We start from the raw sequence: 13,429 nt of genomic DNA on the forward strand, positions 1-13,429 counted from the left end.
ATATAAAATGCAAAACTATATATTTTGCATTTATTTATACTGTACATATTTATATTTGTATTAGTTGCAAAGTAATTAGAACACACTTTCGTTAACCGGTTCAAATTTAAAAGCTGAGAATTTTTCAATATAGAATATTATCAAGATGATGGCAAGAGGAGACGATCGGCCCCGCAAATATCACCCAAAAAAAAAAGTGTAAATAATATAGAATATGGCACCATCTGCCAATATATCTAACAACAATCTCAATTTGGCTTCATTAACTAGTGAGTAATAGTAAAATTCTCAAACCGCTGTCCTGAGGTGGTAATCTTGGTTCTTATTGACTAAATATCCCATGTTCTTTTTTCAGATTTATGTGGTGATCAAGGAAAATTTATTTTCTTGGATATCACTTATACCCATCTCCTAGGTGGGTAAATAACATTTTCACCTAGGGGGAAAATTGTCAACACTTGAATAGGACAAAAATGCCCATTTTAATTATAGATTTTTATGGTTAAAATGGTCGTTGCCTTATTTACATGAGAAATAAAAGAGCATGCATGAATGCACTTACCCAAATAAGTATTTCCCAGGAAAAATTTACCCAGATAACTACATTTACTCGAATAAATAACTTATCGAAAAGTGAACAAAGCCTATATGGAAATGCTCCATGGAGGATTCATACTTTTCAACTCTAACCCTACCCCAATCTAGAGGTGTAAAACGGGTCGTCTCAAGCCATGTCGCCCTCCCTTGAGATAACTTGGGGGCTCAGCCTAGCATGGCCCATGGCCCAAGCCCTTGTGGGCTTGTGCTGTGCCGCGAGTCAAGATGGCACGTGAGCCAAGTCTTGAACCAAGCCGAACTATGGATCGGGCCAAAACTATTTATTTAAAAAATTGAAAAAATGCTTAAAATTTTAATTTTATATTAATTTTGATGTATACAATTACTCATATAGACAATAATTAAATAAATTAACATAATAAAATTAAAAATAATTATTTATTTTATAAACATATTATATAGTATATTATTATATAATTATAATTAATATAATATGTTATATATAAATATACAAAATATATAAATATTATATACATATGAATCATTACTGGATTGGACTACGGACTGAGCCGTGCTGGTATATAGCGACCCATGGACCTAAAACCCTAGGCCCAACACAACCCACATGATCATACCTTGCCTGGCACAGCCCATGTGCGATCATGCTGGGCTGCGTGCAGCATGGCCTGATTTACACCTCTACCCCAACCTTCCACCGAAACCAACTCTATCCAACATTTTTGTGATGCGTTCGAACTAACCTGGCCTAATTTGACTCTGCTTCATATACAATAATCGATGAAGGGGCTGTATATTTCTATTTCCATTCGTTTAATAAACATTTTAAATGGGATATATTTTGAAAAAATGAAAAAAATGATCGAAAAGCTTTTTGGAAAGTTAGGCATCATTTGGTACTGTTATACCCAACATAATAAGCTGAATATGGAAAAAAATGTCTTCATATTGAAGGAAATATTGAAAACAAGTTTCATCAATCGATGGTTGTACAAATATTTATTTGATAAATAATATTATTCAAACACAAGAACCAAACGCAATCAAAGAAAAGTATATGAACTGCTTTTTTTAGAAGTAAATTGGCAAAGGGAATCCATTGGCATTTGGTGGTATACAATATTTACTTATTTTGAAGTATTAGTTAAATAGAACAGAGGTCTTATCACTAGCCACGTGTTCCAAATAAAGAGCATTTGGACTAGTAGCGATAGGGTCCCATAGAGAAGTGTGTCCAGCAGTAATGAAGCAAGAAAAGAGGACGTGTCCCATCATCCAATTATGCGACACGTTGTAAGTTAATGGGCCAGAGCGAAGACCATCGGAAACTAAAGAAGACTGGAGGAAGAACAGTGCAGATAAGATAGGTGGTGCCGGCCCTCATCATAACGCTACAGCTGCCCTTCAGAGCTGAGCTGAGAGACGTGTCAATACTCAATACACAGGGACCAACATCACCACATCAATGGCTCCAACTCCATGGATCTCAGACAGATTGGCTATTTGGCTGATTGGCTCCACCCCCACCCCAAATCCAATTTCAAATTCACAATTCATTGGACGTTGGAACAGAGATTCTATTACATTATACAAAAACAAAAAATGGTGGTCAAGTTTCAAACAAGTATAATCTGAATTTGCACAGAGCCCCTTTTGCCTTTTTGGTTGGTAGGTGATGCTGCTTTAGACTTCAATCTGTGGGTCCTCTCACTCCTCACTCCTCAGTCTTCAGCCCGTAGAAGACTAGTTCTACGTTATAACCAAGGAAAGATAAACCGTAGCTTTTTGTATATATAAATTGTACAAGTACTGCTAGCTCAATTCAACAAGTGAGCAAGACAGTTTCAGAATGCGAAGCTTCAGCACTTGGATCCGCTACAGCTGTAGGACAAATCCGTCTTATTCATGTACCAATGAAGAGAAGAGAGATATATCGTTTGCTGGAAAGTTGGCGGCTGGAACAAAGAAAGCTTCAGAAACAGAGAGAGAGAGAGAGAGAGAGCGCTCTGCTCTATTCATGCAGCCAAGCGTTCCACCATCGCTGTTCTGTTGCAGCAGCCAGCAGCAGCTGCTGCGTATAGGGCCCAATATGGGGCCAATGAATCAATCTCATGAATAGCAGACGGCAGTCACACCCTTTGAGTCATCGATCCATCCACATCGAGGCCAAATGAGTCTCATGAACGACAGCCACCACCGCTGAGTCAAACCCCTTGATCTATCCACACCCTCGATGTTTCTCTCTTGCTGTGTCTCTGTCTAAGAAGCCTAAACAAAACACTAGCGAGAGAAATGGGATTGGGAGGGAGGGAGACCCGGAGACCCGTTTGGAAGGAACGTAGTAAATTAAAAAGGAGCTAACAAACAATGAATGCAGCCTCTACTACAGAGTTCAGAGTTCCAGAGATGGAAAGAATGTTAAATTTTAGAGCCGCGTTTCAGTCTCAGTACAATCATTACGCCCTCCTAAATTGTCCCTAATCATACACTTCCTGGACGCTCTCTCTCGACTCATTTAACACTTTTTCCTGAAAATAACATTGCCTTTAGTAATTTTATTAACCGCTTTATTTTATCTGCCTTATTGTGGCCAACGAAACGACAGTCGCCTTCAACCCTGTTCTCTCTCTCGTTTGCCCTTCCGGCCTTTCTCACTTTTTTCCTGTCTTTACTTTTTCTTCTTTATTTTTTCTAAAGCTTCTGTAATTGAGTCTTGACTTTCCTTTTCCTAGATAGTCTCAGAAATCTAGTCCAAAAGGTCCAAACCCATGTGATTCATATTAATAACTTAAATAGTCTCACTTTAGATTTGAATGTGTTAACCACCACAACTCAACAGTAACGGTGACATGGTGTTGTTGGTAATCTTGTTCGAGCTGTTTCTGGACCATTAGGGTTTCTTCTCGCTTCCTTTTCTGTTCTATTTTATCTTTGTTTTTCTGAGATTCGATGGGTGACAAAGGAGGGGGAGGAGAAGCTATCAAGAAGCAACAACGTTCATCCTCGCCTACACTTGAGGAATCAGTAGAGACTCGACAGCAACAGATTACTGCAGCTCCATTTATTTCCGCTCCTCCTTATGTTCCGACTGGGGGAAGCTCTGTTCAGTTGGAACAACAACAGCAGTGTGAAGCTGTGAATCCGAAGAGACCCAGATACGCTACCGGTCAATGGAAGCTCCTGCCTTCAACATCCCAACAGCAACAGCGAAATCCGCAGATGACTGAGATTAATAGCGAATCGAGTCCGTCTCGGACAGATAACCCACAAGCCCAAAGTCACACCACTGCAGAATCCTCTTCTCCAACAGCCTCGTCTCCCTCGCACTCTCCTCTCCCTTCTTTATCAGCTGCGTCGGGCCATGACACCAACAAGCCGGACAGCCAGCAGTTTCATCAACAGCTTCGAAAGGGGAAATATGTGAGCCCGGTTTGGAAGCCCAATGAGATGCTGTGGCTAGCGAGGGCTTGGAGGATTCAGTACCAAGGAGGGAGGGGAGATGGGTGTGCTTCTTCTTCAGGTGGAGAGCAGGCTAACGAGACTCCCACCTCCTGTGGTGTTGGTGGTGGTGGCGATGTGGTGACCATGCCTTCTTCTAGGGGGAAGACTAGGGCTGAGAAAGATAGAGAAGTTGCAGAATTTCTCAACCGACATGGAGTTCAAAGAGACGCAAAGACAGCTGGGACGAAGTGGGACAACATGCTGGGTGAGTTCAGGAAGGTTTACGAATGGGAACGAGGCGGTGAAAGAGAACAAGTAGGGAAGAGCTATTTTCGTCTCTCGCCTTACGAGAGGAAAATTCATAGATTGCCAGCTTCGTTCGATGAAGAAGTCTTCGAAGAGTTGTCTCAGTTCATGGGTCTTCGTACGAGAAGCTCTCAGAGCAGAGGGCCTGCTGCAGTTGTTGGCGGAGATAACGGGAGATCAGCTGTGGCTGGGCCGAAAGCTCTCCCACTGCCACCACCTCCTCCTCCCTTCAAAGATGATGACCTATCTCTCTCTGGTATGATAATAACAACTGAAGAAATAAACCAAAAACCATCTTTTCCATCAAAAGCAAGATTTTTCTTTTTTTTTTTCCCTTCATTTTCGTGAGTTGAATTTTATTTGGGTGGTTTTAGCAAAGATCAAGCAACCTGGCACGACGGCCACCACAGAAGCTTTCCTTCATGTTGGTCGAGGGAACTTATCTGGGGTTGAGACTTCATTGGAGATTGTGGCTCCGTCATCTTCTTCATCGTCAAAGGAATTTCGACGCATAGGAAAGATCAAAATGACTTGGGAGGAATCTGTAACTTTGTGGGCGGAGGAAGGAGAGTACCAGAGAGGGAGAGTTAAGTTTCAAGGCTCAAGTTTTCTGAACGCAGATGAGCTTACTTTCTTAGACGACACCATGGTGGCTTGCACCATGGAGGCCTTCGAAGACGGACCACTGAAGGGTTTCTCTGTGGACAGGTTCGTCTGTGGTCAACAGGTCAAAGTCTTCGGAAGACGAAAGCCATCGACTGTTACGTCCGGTATAACACTATCATACATTCCCTCGACCTATTACTATTTTCTTCTTTCATGCTACTCTCTCTATCTCTTATCATCAGCAAGATTAACTACTCTACTCTCAATCTGTCTTCTGTATCAAACAGGTCTTTCGGAGAGAGTTCAGCTTCCAGCGGTAACAGAACCGTCCATTAGATGTAAGTATAGTATATACTACTAACACTAACACAGAGGCAAAGATATTCCATGAGCCTATTCTCTCACGTACACGTGTCTCATCAGTGTATACCATGCTAAGACTATTTGATTAGACACTTGGAAGTGACCCAACAAGAGCTGAGTGGGGCTTACTGTATTACGAACATGGTCGATGGTGGACTACTTAGATTTAGGTGTCCATCACTCAATTCTCGTATATTTGTACGTATTTATGACTTCTCCATTCACGAGTGTGATAGATGTTGTGTGAATGCAGCGATTCCTCCTTGGGAATATCAGGACCCAAGTGAGTATTACTTGGGCTGCTTGAGGTCTCCACCCACAACACTCCCGAGTTTGTTTGAGCTCTCATGGCACCTGCAGGAGCCTCCGTCGGAGGACTTTAGGTTCCCTCTCAGGAAGGACGTGTACAGAGACCTACCTCAAGGGAAGGAGCTCTTCTTCACCACATCCACAGAACTGTTAGATTGCAGGGGCATAATGTTTGATACCTTAAGTCCAGTTGTCCGCTCGAATCCCAGTATCAGCGCTGGTACTGCAACGAGCAGAGACTCGTTTATCGGCTTATGGGACGACTGCATAAACCGAGTTGTTTCCAAATTCTGCTCCCTCGAAATGGTTATCGTGCGGAAACCTTCGTCATCTCCGACGACGACGGAGACGTTGCAGGATCAGTGGCCTAACGTGACGGGCTTCGTAAGAAACTTCTGCTTGTGGAGAGGAGAGGAGACTGATCAAGTCAGGGAAGGCAATGTGGATCCCTCGTCTTCGATAGTAGAGAAGCTTCTGTGGACGTACTTGGACCTCCCATACATACTAGGTTACTACGCGATCGGATATTCAGTCACCTTTTGCGCTTTGAGTCGCTCACAGGACCGAGTCCTCCGAACCGATCTCTACTCGGTAGACCTATCGACGCCAACGGAGAGACTAAAAGCACTAGTCCCATGTTGGAGAATTGCAGGTCTCTTACCTTTGCTGGCGGACCGGTGCTTCAACAGTAACAGCAATGTTGGTCACACGTACAAGCAATTAGCTTACAGCGATTTCGAGAGGCTTGATTTGGGGGGTGGAAACGTCATCGAGATGACGCCCAACACGATGAAGCGATCGTTCTCGAGCAGGAGAAAGTGGGCTGCCGTGAAAGAGATATACGATTTTCTCGACCACCGAATCCCACACGCCGAGTATGTAGTCCGAGCATCGGAGAAGGAGCTAGCCTTAATTTTCAAGCCGCGAGGTTGTAAATCGAAGCCCACGAGCTGCGAACAGCTGGTGGAGGCGCTCAAGTACGTGACAAAGGCGTTGGTTGCACTACACGATCTGTCCTTCATGCACAGAGACCTGGGGTGGGACAAGGTAATGAGGAGGAGTGATAGAGAGAACGAGTGGTTTGTCGGCGGGTTTGATGAGGCGGTGGGGGCACCACAGATATACCCTCATGGTGCCATGGTTGGCGGTGGTCGGCAAGCGCCGGAGATGGCTAGGGGATTGCATGGTGTGAAGGTGGATGTTTGGGGCGTTGGGCAATTGATAAGGACGTGTGGATTGGCGGTGCCAAAGCTGTTGAGAGAGTTGCAAAATAGGTGCCTCGATCAGAACCCGGAACAGCGACCGACGGCAGCCGACTGCTACCACCACCTGCTACAGCTGCAGTCATCTCTGTCCGCCGCCGCAGGCGGGTATTGAACTGAGGTGATTGATCAATCCAAGTAGTAATAATTAAATTGGGCACGGGGGATCCAAAAGATCAATTTATTTACATCGAAAATGCTAAAATATATATATGTATCTTCTTGGGTCTGCAACGTAGACTTCTCTTCTTTTCCTTTTTTTTTTTTTCTTTTCTTTTTCTAACCATTTTCATCTTCATTTTTTAAGGCTTCTTTAGGGTGAGTTCAATCTTTATTTTTAATTTTATGTAATTCATGGTGTTCCACTGAACTGTTCAGAAGCTCTTGTGGTCTGTAAATGCTATTAATCTTGTGAGAAACCATTTATCATTCACTGTTTCATTGTAAAACGATTGGTTTTAGTTCAAGTGTTTAACATTAAAAAAAAAATTTAATAGCTAAAGTGAAAGTTTTCGATCTTAATCACATCTATTTCCTATTAAAATCAAAGGATTTTCTCAAAAAAAATTGAAGTGTTTTTTTTTCGTTCTTCCATTACTAGATTCAAAGAAAATCAATAAAAATTTTCAAGAGGAACAAATCATAAATTTCTCAAAAATAAAAAATATCATTCATTGGCAAATGAATAATTTTATCTTTTTTTTTTTGTAAAATTAAATTAAATGATTCAGACTTTCAGAGATGTACGATTGTTGTGAGATTAGAATAGACTATGAGAGGGCCAGCTTTTGAACGGAGAAGACCAACTTTCTCGCTTACTCATTGAAAATACCAAGGTTATTGAGATGAATACATGTTTTATTCCATGAACATTTTAATTAGTTGTTTCTCTGTATGTCATTTATTTATTTATTATTATCATTCATTCATTCTATGTTCATCTGATCAATAGGGAAATCAGCTCAAATTATCTTTTATATATCCTTAAGACAAGGGAAAATTGTGAATATAAGCGTTTTTAAATTTCGCTAATTACAATTAATTAGGGAACACTGATTAAAATGTTTTCAAAAGATTTCTCCTAACCCACTGTACATATACCGGCACAACATAAATGGCCTTTTCTGTTATATGTTGTTATTAATGTTGAAGAGAGCACCATATCAAAAATGAAGCAGGTTTTTATCCCGAATTTGTGATCTTATTAATTAGTATCAATTTACTTTCTCTTGTTCTTTTAATTAATTTTATTCATCATATTTATTTTAACTGTTTTTCAAATATAATTACATACAAGAAGGAACCACAAGGAATGATTTTACAAATAAATAAAATTGTGTAAATGGATTCCCGCTCTATCCTTGCTTACACATGGAAAATGGAATTAAAATCACAGCTTTTTTGATAATTTTCCTAAAAGATAACACAAATCATTAACTTTGAAATTTAGAGTGTGTGAAAGGCCACCTAATCACTAGAATAAAATGCATTCAAATCAAGGTTTTTAAAACTGACCTGGAGAACGAATCGGTCAGGGATCTAGTTCCCCGGTCGAACGGTCGATCCATTCAAATCAAGGTTTTTAAAAACGGTCAAAATCATTCAAATGGTTAATTGCCTGGGTCAACGGTTTGTTGACCAAAATCAATGGTTTTTGGGGAAAAATCCAGTTTTGGGAAATGGATAGAGCTCTTTTCTTATCAAATGAGCCACTTTGAAGGTTTTTGGAACCATGGGCATTTGTTAAATAAATGCTATCAGATAGGCGTCCCATTAGCAAATGCCTCATTATATACATCTGAATGTATCGATGTTTGCAAATATGCGTCTCTCTCATTTCAGGAAACTTCATTTTAAAGTTTGCTCCAACGGCTGTGTTTATTGGCACTTTTGCTGATGTAGTGCCTAATGGTGTTTGTGTCATAAATGCCTTCATTAATTGTTTTTCTCGATTTTACAGTCACATCAAATATAAAACGTTTATTCAATAAGCGTTAACGGAACCAAATACATACTTGATGTGGGTAAGAGATTGATCAATTCTAGTTTAAAAAAATAAAAGAAAAAAAGAAAACCCCATAAATGATCTCACGCATTTAATTTGATTTGGGATTGCACTCCTCATACAATTTTACATTCATATCCCACTATGTATTGGGAACATTAATAAATACAAATATGAGAGATGTATGTCCTCCATGTATAGCTGATTCATAGTTTTTAATCCAAGCATGTGAGAAGTTGTGAATGATATAGCGTGTGTTTGGTGAAGTAAATTTCATTTTAGTGTTTCTTCCAATGATCACTGTTTTCATGATATAACGCTTAATTATCACTAAACGGGTTGATCATTGTTTTTATCGAGTTTTTAAACAAATTAAATAAAAAATGTTTGGTCTATACACGTCATTTCAAACACATACACAAACCATCCATATCCTTATCCATGGTTTCCGATTTGGACCGGATTGAACGGGAGCTATTGGTTCTGGTTATTTGACGGTTGTCAGTGGGCTAATCAATCTATCGAATAGTACTTGAACCCGCACTTTTATGGGGGGTTATGGACGTTTCACAGTCATCACTAACGCTAAACCAACACAAAAAGGAATTCTTCTTAACAATAAGTCGGAATCTGTGAAAAGAGAGAACGTTTCATGGCTTTGTCCGAACGCATGGAAGCCGATTATGGTACTAGAAAAGCATGATACTTACTAATGACCAATCAGCTGCAATCCCGCAACGAATCAGCTAGTATTCAGCAAATTCAAGCAAGGTGTTCTGATTGGTCAAAAAGTCAAAGTTGTTACTTTTATCACACCTTTCCGATTCCAACATCTGTAATGTACTTACCGTACTTGTCTATTATATTATTTACTAGCGACTAGCGGGTAGCGAGTAGCCATCAGCACTCCCATGCACCTGATGATTCTCATTGATTCATCCTGCATGCCCACAATGTAAGAGACCGGATCTCGAAGGTATCCTTGTGAGCAGTTCACATTTGCACCCCACAAAAGGCGCCCCATGGGCATTTGTGTGGCGCTAAACTCTCTTGTGAACGCCTTAGACGAATAAAATTTGTTTCAAGGATAAGATGGGAGATATATTGTCAGAAAATTTACAAGTACTTTACTTACTAGTGTGATCACAGAAAGAAGATATCTCACTTCCAAAGAATCCATGGATCTGTCTGTAATGCCCACTGTCAATTCCACTTGGCCTTTATCAATTGAAACAACCCATGCCCTTTTTTATAATTGTATGTGTGTGTTTAACGACCACACCTATGTGCCTATGTGGGTATGTGTATTGACTCAGGAACATTGACGGGTCGGGTTTGGTACGGTATTACCTCAGCCTGAACTCAATATGAATAAGCACAAATCCGAATAAATGAAAAGAGAATATTTAATAATCTAACCCTCCCTGTGTTAAATATAGTACGGACTCATTTTATTTCCAAGGCAGAACTTACAACCTACCTTATAGGTATTAATTCGAATTGATCAGTTCTGGAGTCCTTTTTTCTTTTTTTCTTTCCTTTGGAAGCTTTAACCTTCGATAACATTCTATCATAGACGTTTTACATTTCAAATTCATATAATCATTCAATTTCAAAGAAAATAAGACATAATTAATCCATAAATAACCTAAATAATATCACATCATTATTACTAATCCATAATCATTATTAATCATTATTCTATGTTGTTTTTTATTTTTATTTTTTCAAAAGAAAATATTAATCCATTATCCAAATACATACACATTCCACAATTTAATTAAATACAATTTCAATGTAAATGGAGTACATCCTACAATTAATGCAACATAATTCACACATGAAAAAATCCATGCTACCAAAAAGACATGATTCTGGATCTCATGAAGAGCTTTGATCAATAAAAGCCCCTGTGGATTTTGATAAATCCCATTTGATTGGTTACCACTTTTATGGTTGTTCATTACAAGCTTTTCTCATATCATGTCGTTTCGTACCATGGTTGAACTCACAATCCACACCATTCAAACCTATATTATAAGTTCAAATAGAATACAACCGTTTGCATATGGATTCAATGCTTCACACTTTTAAAGTCTTTTGAAATTTATTTTGACGAAGGTTTGGCTCTAAAGCTGGGTAATTTCAACTCCACAAGGCAGGTTCTACCAATTTTAATCAAGTTCAGTTCTAAGGCTAGGTAATTTTGATTCCATCCAGGCCATTTCTACCAAGATCAATCAAGACTGGTTTTTTGGGCCAGTTTGGCTAGGGTAAACCCACAGACCTTAAAACAGGCTTAGATGGGATTGGTTTCAAGAATTTGAAATCGGACTCTACCCAAGAACCAATTGAAATTGGCGTTACCAAGGCTGGTTCAATGTCTGCTCATCCATAATATATAGTACATTTATACTCGATCAAATATATAAATGCAATGTCAATATTTAGTTTCAACACATCTCTCAACTTCAAACCCAATTAAAACTGACCCATTTCTAACATGACAGGGTTAGGTGAGTGCGGGTTTACCACTTAACTCGACCCATTGGCATTCCCAGCCTTGAAGATGATTAATGATGGGGAGAGGAATAAGTATTGATGTAGGCACTTTTGGCAGGCCATTGGTGCATCGACACGTGGTGCGATCACATGCGGCAAGCTCGAATGGCTGCCCGCCTAGAGCCAATCAGCGTGTCAGATGACCTTAAGTATAAATAGGGCATGCCACCCCCAAGGTAAGGGGCCTCTCTCTCTCTCTCTCTCTCGCTAGCTATCAGACTTTCATTTCTCCAAACTCTCTTGCTCCCTAGTTTTTTGGCGATCTCGTCTGAGTTCCTCGGACCTTGTCTGCCCTCTTTGCAATGCTTTTACTAATTTGACCATTGGAATCCTCGCCTTGGTTTATCACCTGGGATCTCTGAGGTTCCCTCCTCGTAGGTACTTGGCCTCAGCTGACCTTGGCTGACTTCGAACAAACTTCATCGACCCTCGGCCATAGCGTCCTTTGGGCTCTTCTAACCCTCAACCTTGGCACGCCTTTGGATCCATCCACTAACCAGTCCATCCAAGAAACTAAACAAATTTACTATGTTATCTCCTGCCAATCCGAGCATCAACAAGTAGTATATATAGGTTGCCTTCGGCCTCTATTTTAATCTTAGTCTCATTAAATCTCTCCAGATGTCTGAATGAGAAATATATATGGCCCAAATTGACTAGAAGAGGTAAAGTGTTTTTGGGTAGAGATATAAATAAAGAATGGATCGGGCTGCCTTCAGCAGCTTCAAATTAAAAAATCTTCTTTCCTAGGTTTTTTCATTCAGTATTGTCTTCTATGATATTTTTTTGTCTATCTAGTTTTCACTGTAAATAGGCTTGACTAGCACTAGCAGGTCCGTTCCTACGTAGTAAGGGCAATCGAGTCTGATCCAAATATTATACTTAATTATCGGCTATAATTACAAATTAATAATAATAATTACTCATAAAACCTCATTTTGATATTTAAAAACTGAAAGTAAAAGATTAAAACTGATGATAAAATGTGTTTTTAATCACAATTATTTTATATACTTTTTATAAAATTTATCATTCTAAACATAAAATGTAACAAAAACATAAAGATCATCAGGAGATTTTTATATATTATATTAATTATATAATCAGTTTGGAATAACAAAAACATGTGTCAGTCTACTTTTTACTCAAGATAAAAACAAACAGATAACCAGAACTAATCTAGTATGTGTTTGATTCCGTAGGCATTAATGGATAGGTCGTTTATTTATAATTTTTTATTTTAAATGTTTATTTATACTTTTTTACTTTAAGTGTTTTTTGTTTTTGGTATTTGGTTGGGCTTCACTTTAACTGATTTTTACTCTCTACCATCCATTAAAATGTGTCACATAAGCATTTGGTTTCAATTTTCCCAAATGCTCCATAAATAAAAATGAAAGTATTTCAATTTTCTACCATTTATTTGATAAATGATGAAACCAAACAATAATTATTTCATTTTGCTTCATAAACGCCTATGTAACACTGATGTTATAGCGTTTTTTCAATAAACACTGACAAAACCACACATAAATAATCAGTTCATCACATGATTTGGTTCTATGGGGTTAACTAGACCCATGAACAGCCCTATTCTTAGGAGGAGAAAATAGCTTTGCTAATGCTGTCTCATCACTCATCAGTTTGGACTTTGGATACGTAGCAAGAGCTTTTGTTAAATCCCGCTTATTCCATCAATAGAGAATGGTGAGGGAACAAGTGGGTTCCCTTTGCCAGTCTGGATGAGCTGGACACAAAATTTTACACACCAAGCATGTTGACACGTGGAAGATATCTTGTCCACCTCATCTCAGTTTTCAGTGCATCTCTCTCTCTCTTAGAATAGAGTAACAGTCAACTTTTTCGTTTATTTTCAATTGTTTTTTTCAAGAATGATGATCCAGCAGTAGTAGTCACACTGAGTAAACTGTTTGAGTAGTATGTATTCATCATTCTTCGAAAAAAAAATTAAAGTATAAATCTTTTAGGGTCTGTTTGC

General features: G+C 39.2%; 1 protein-coding gene across 1 annotated transcript; it reads left to right on the top strand.

Annotated features, from left to right (window-relative positions):
* Window positions 1-3,525: 3,525 nt before the first annotated feature.
* Window positions 3,526-7,149, top strand: LOC148847896 (Protein kinase superfamily protein). Its single transcript, XM_088951290.1, has 4 exons — window positions 3,526-4,579; window positions 4,698-5,093; window positions 5,217-5,267; window positions 5,546-7,149. The coding sequence occupies exons 1-4, from the start codon at window positions 3,526-3,528 to the stop codon at window positions 6,976-6,978; spliced, it is 2,934 nt and encodes a 977-aa protein (XP_088807416.1). The 3' UTR covers window positions 6,979-7,149.
* Window positions 7,150-13,429: the final 6,280 nt, after the last annotated feature.

The sequence above is a fragment of the Nelumbo lutea genome, chromosome 6, assembly GCF_056320005.1.
Source record: "Nelumbo lutea isolate HS-2025 chromosome 6, American lotus-T2T, whole genome shotgun sequence".
Classification (NCBI taxonomy): Eukaryota; Viridiplantae; Streptophyta; class Magnoliopsida; order Proteales; family Nelumbonaceae; genus Nelumbo; species Nelumbo lutea.

Coding starts and splice junctions, on each gene's coding strand:
- LOC148847896 (XM_088951290.1), top strand. CDS start 3,526: ATGGGTGACAAAGGAGGGGGAGGAGAAGCTATCAAGAAGCAACAACGT. Junction 4,580..4,697: donor TGATGACCTATCTCTCTCTG/GTATGATAATAA, acceptor GGGTGGTTTTAG/CAAAGATCAAGCAACCTGGC. Junction 5,268..5,545: donor AACAGAACCGTCCATTAGAT/GTAAGTATAGTA, acceptor GTGTGAATGCAG/CGATTCCTCCTTGGGAATAT.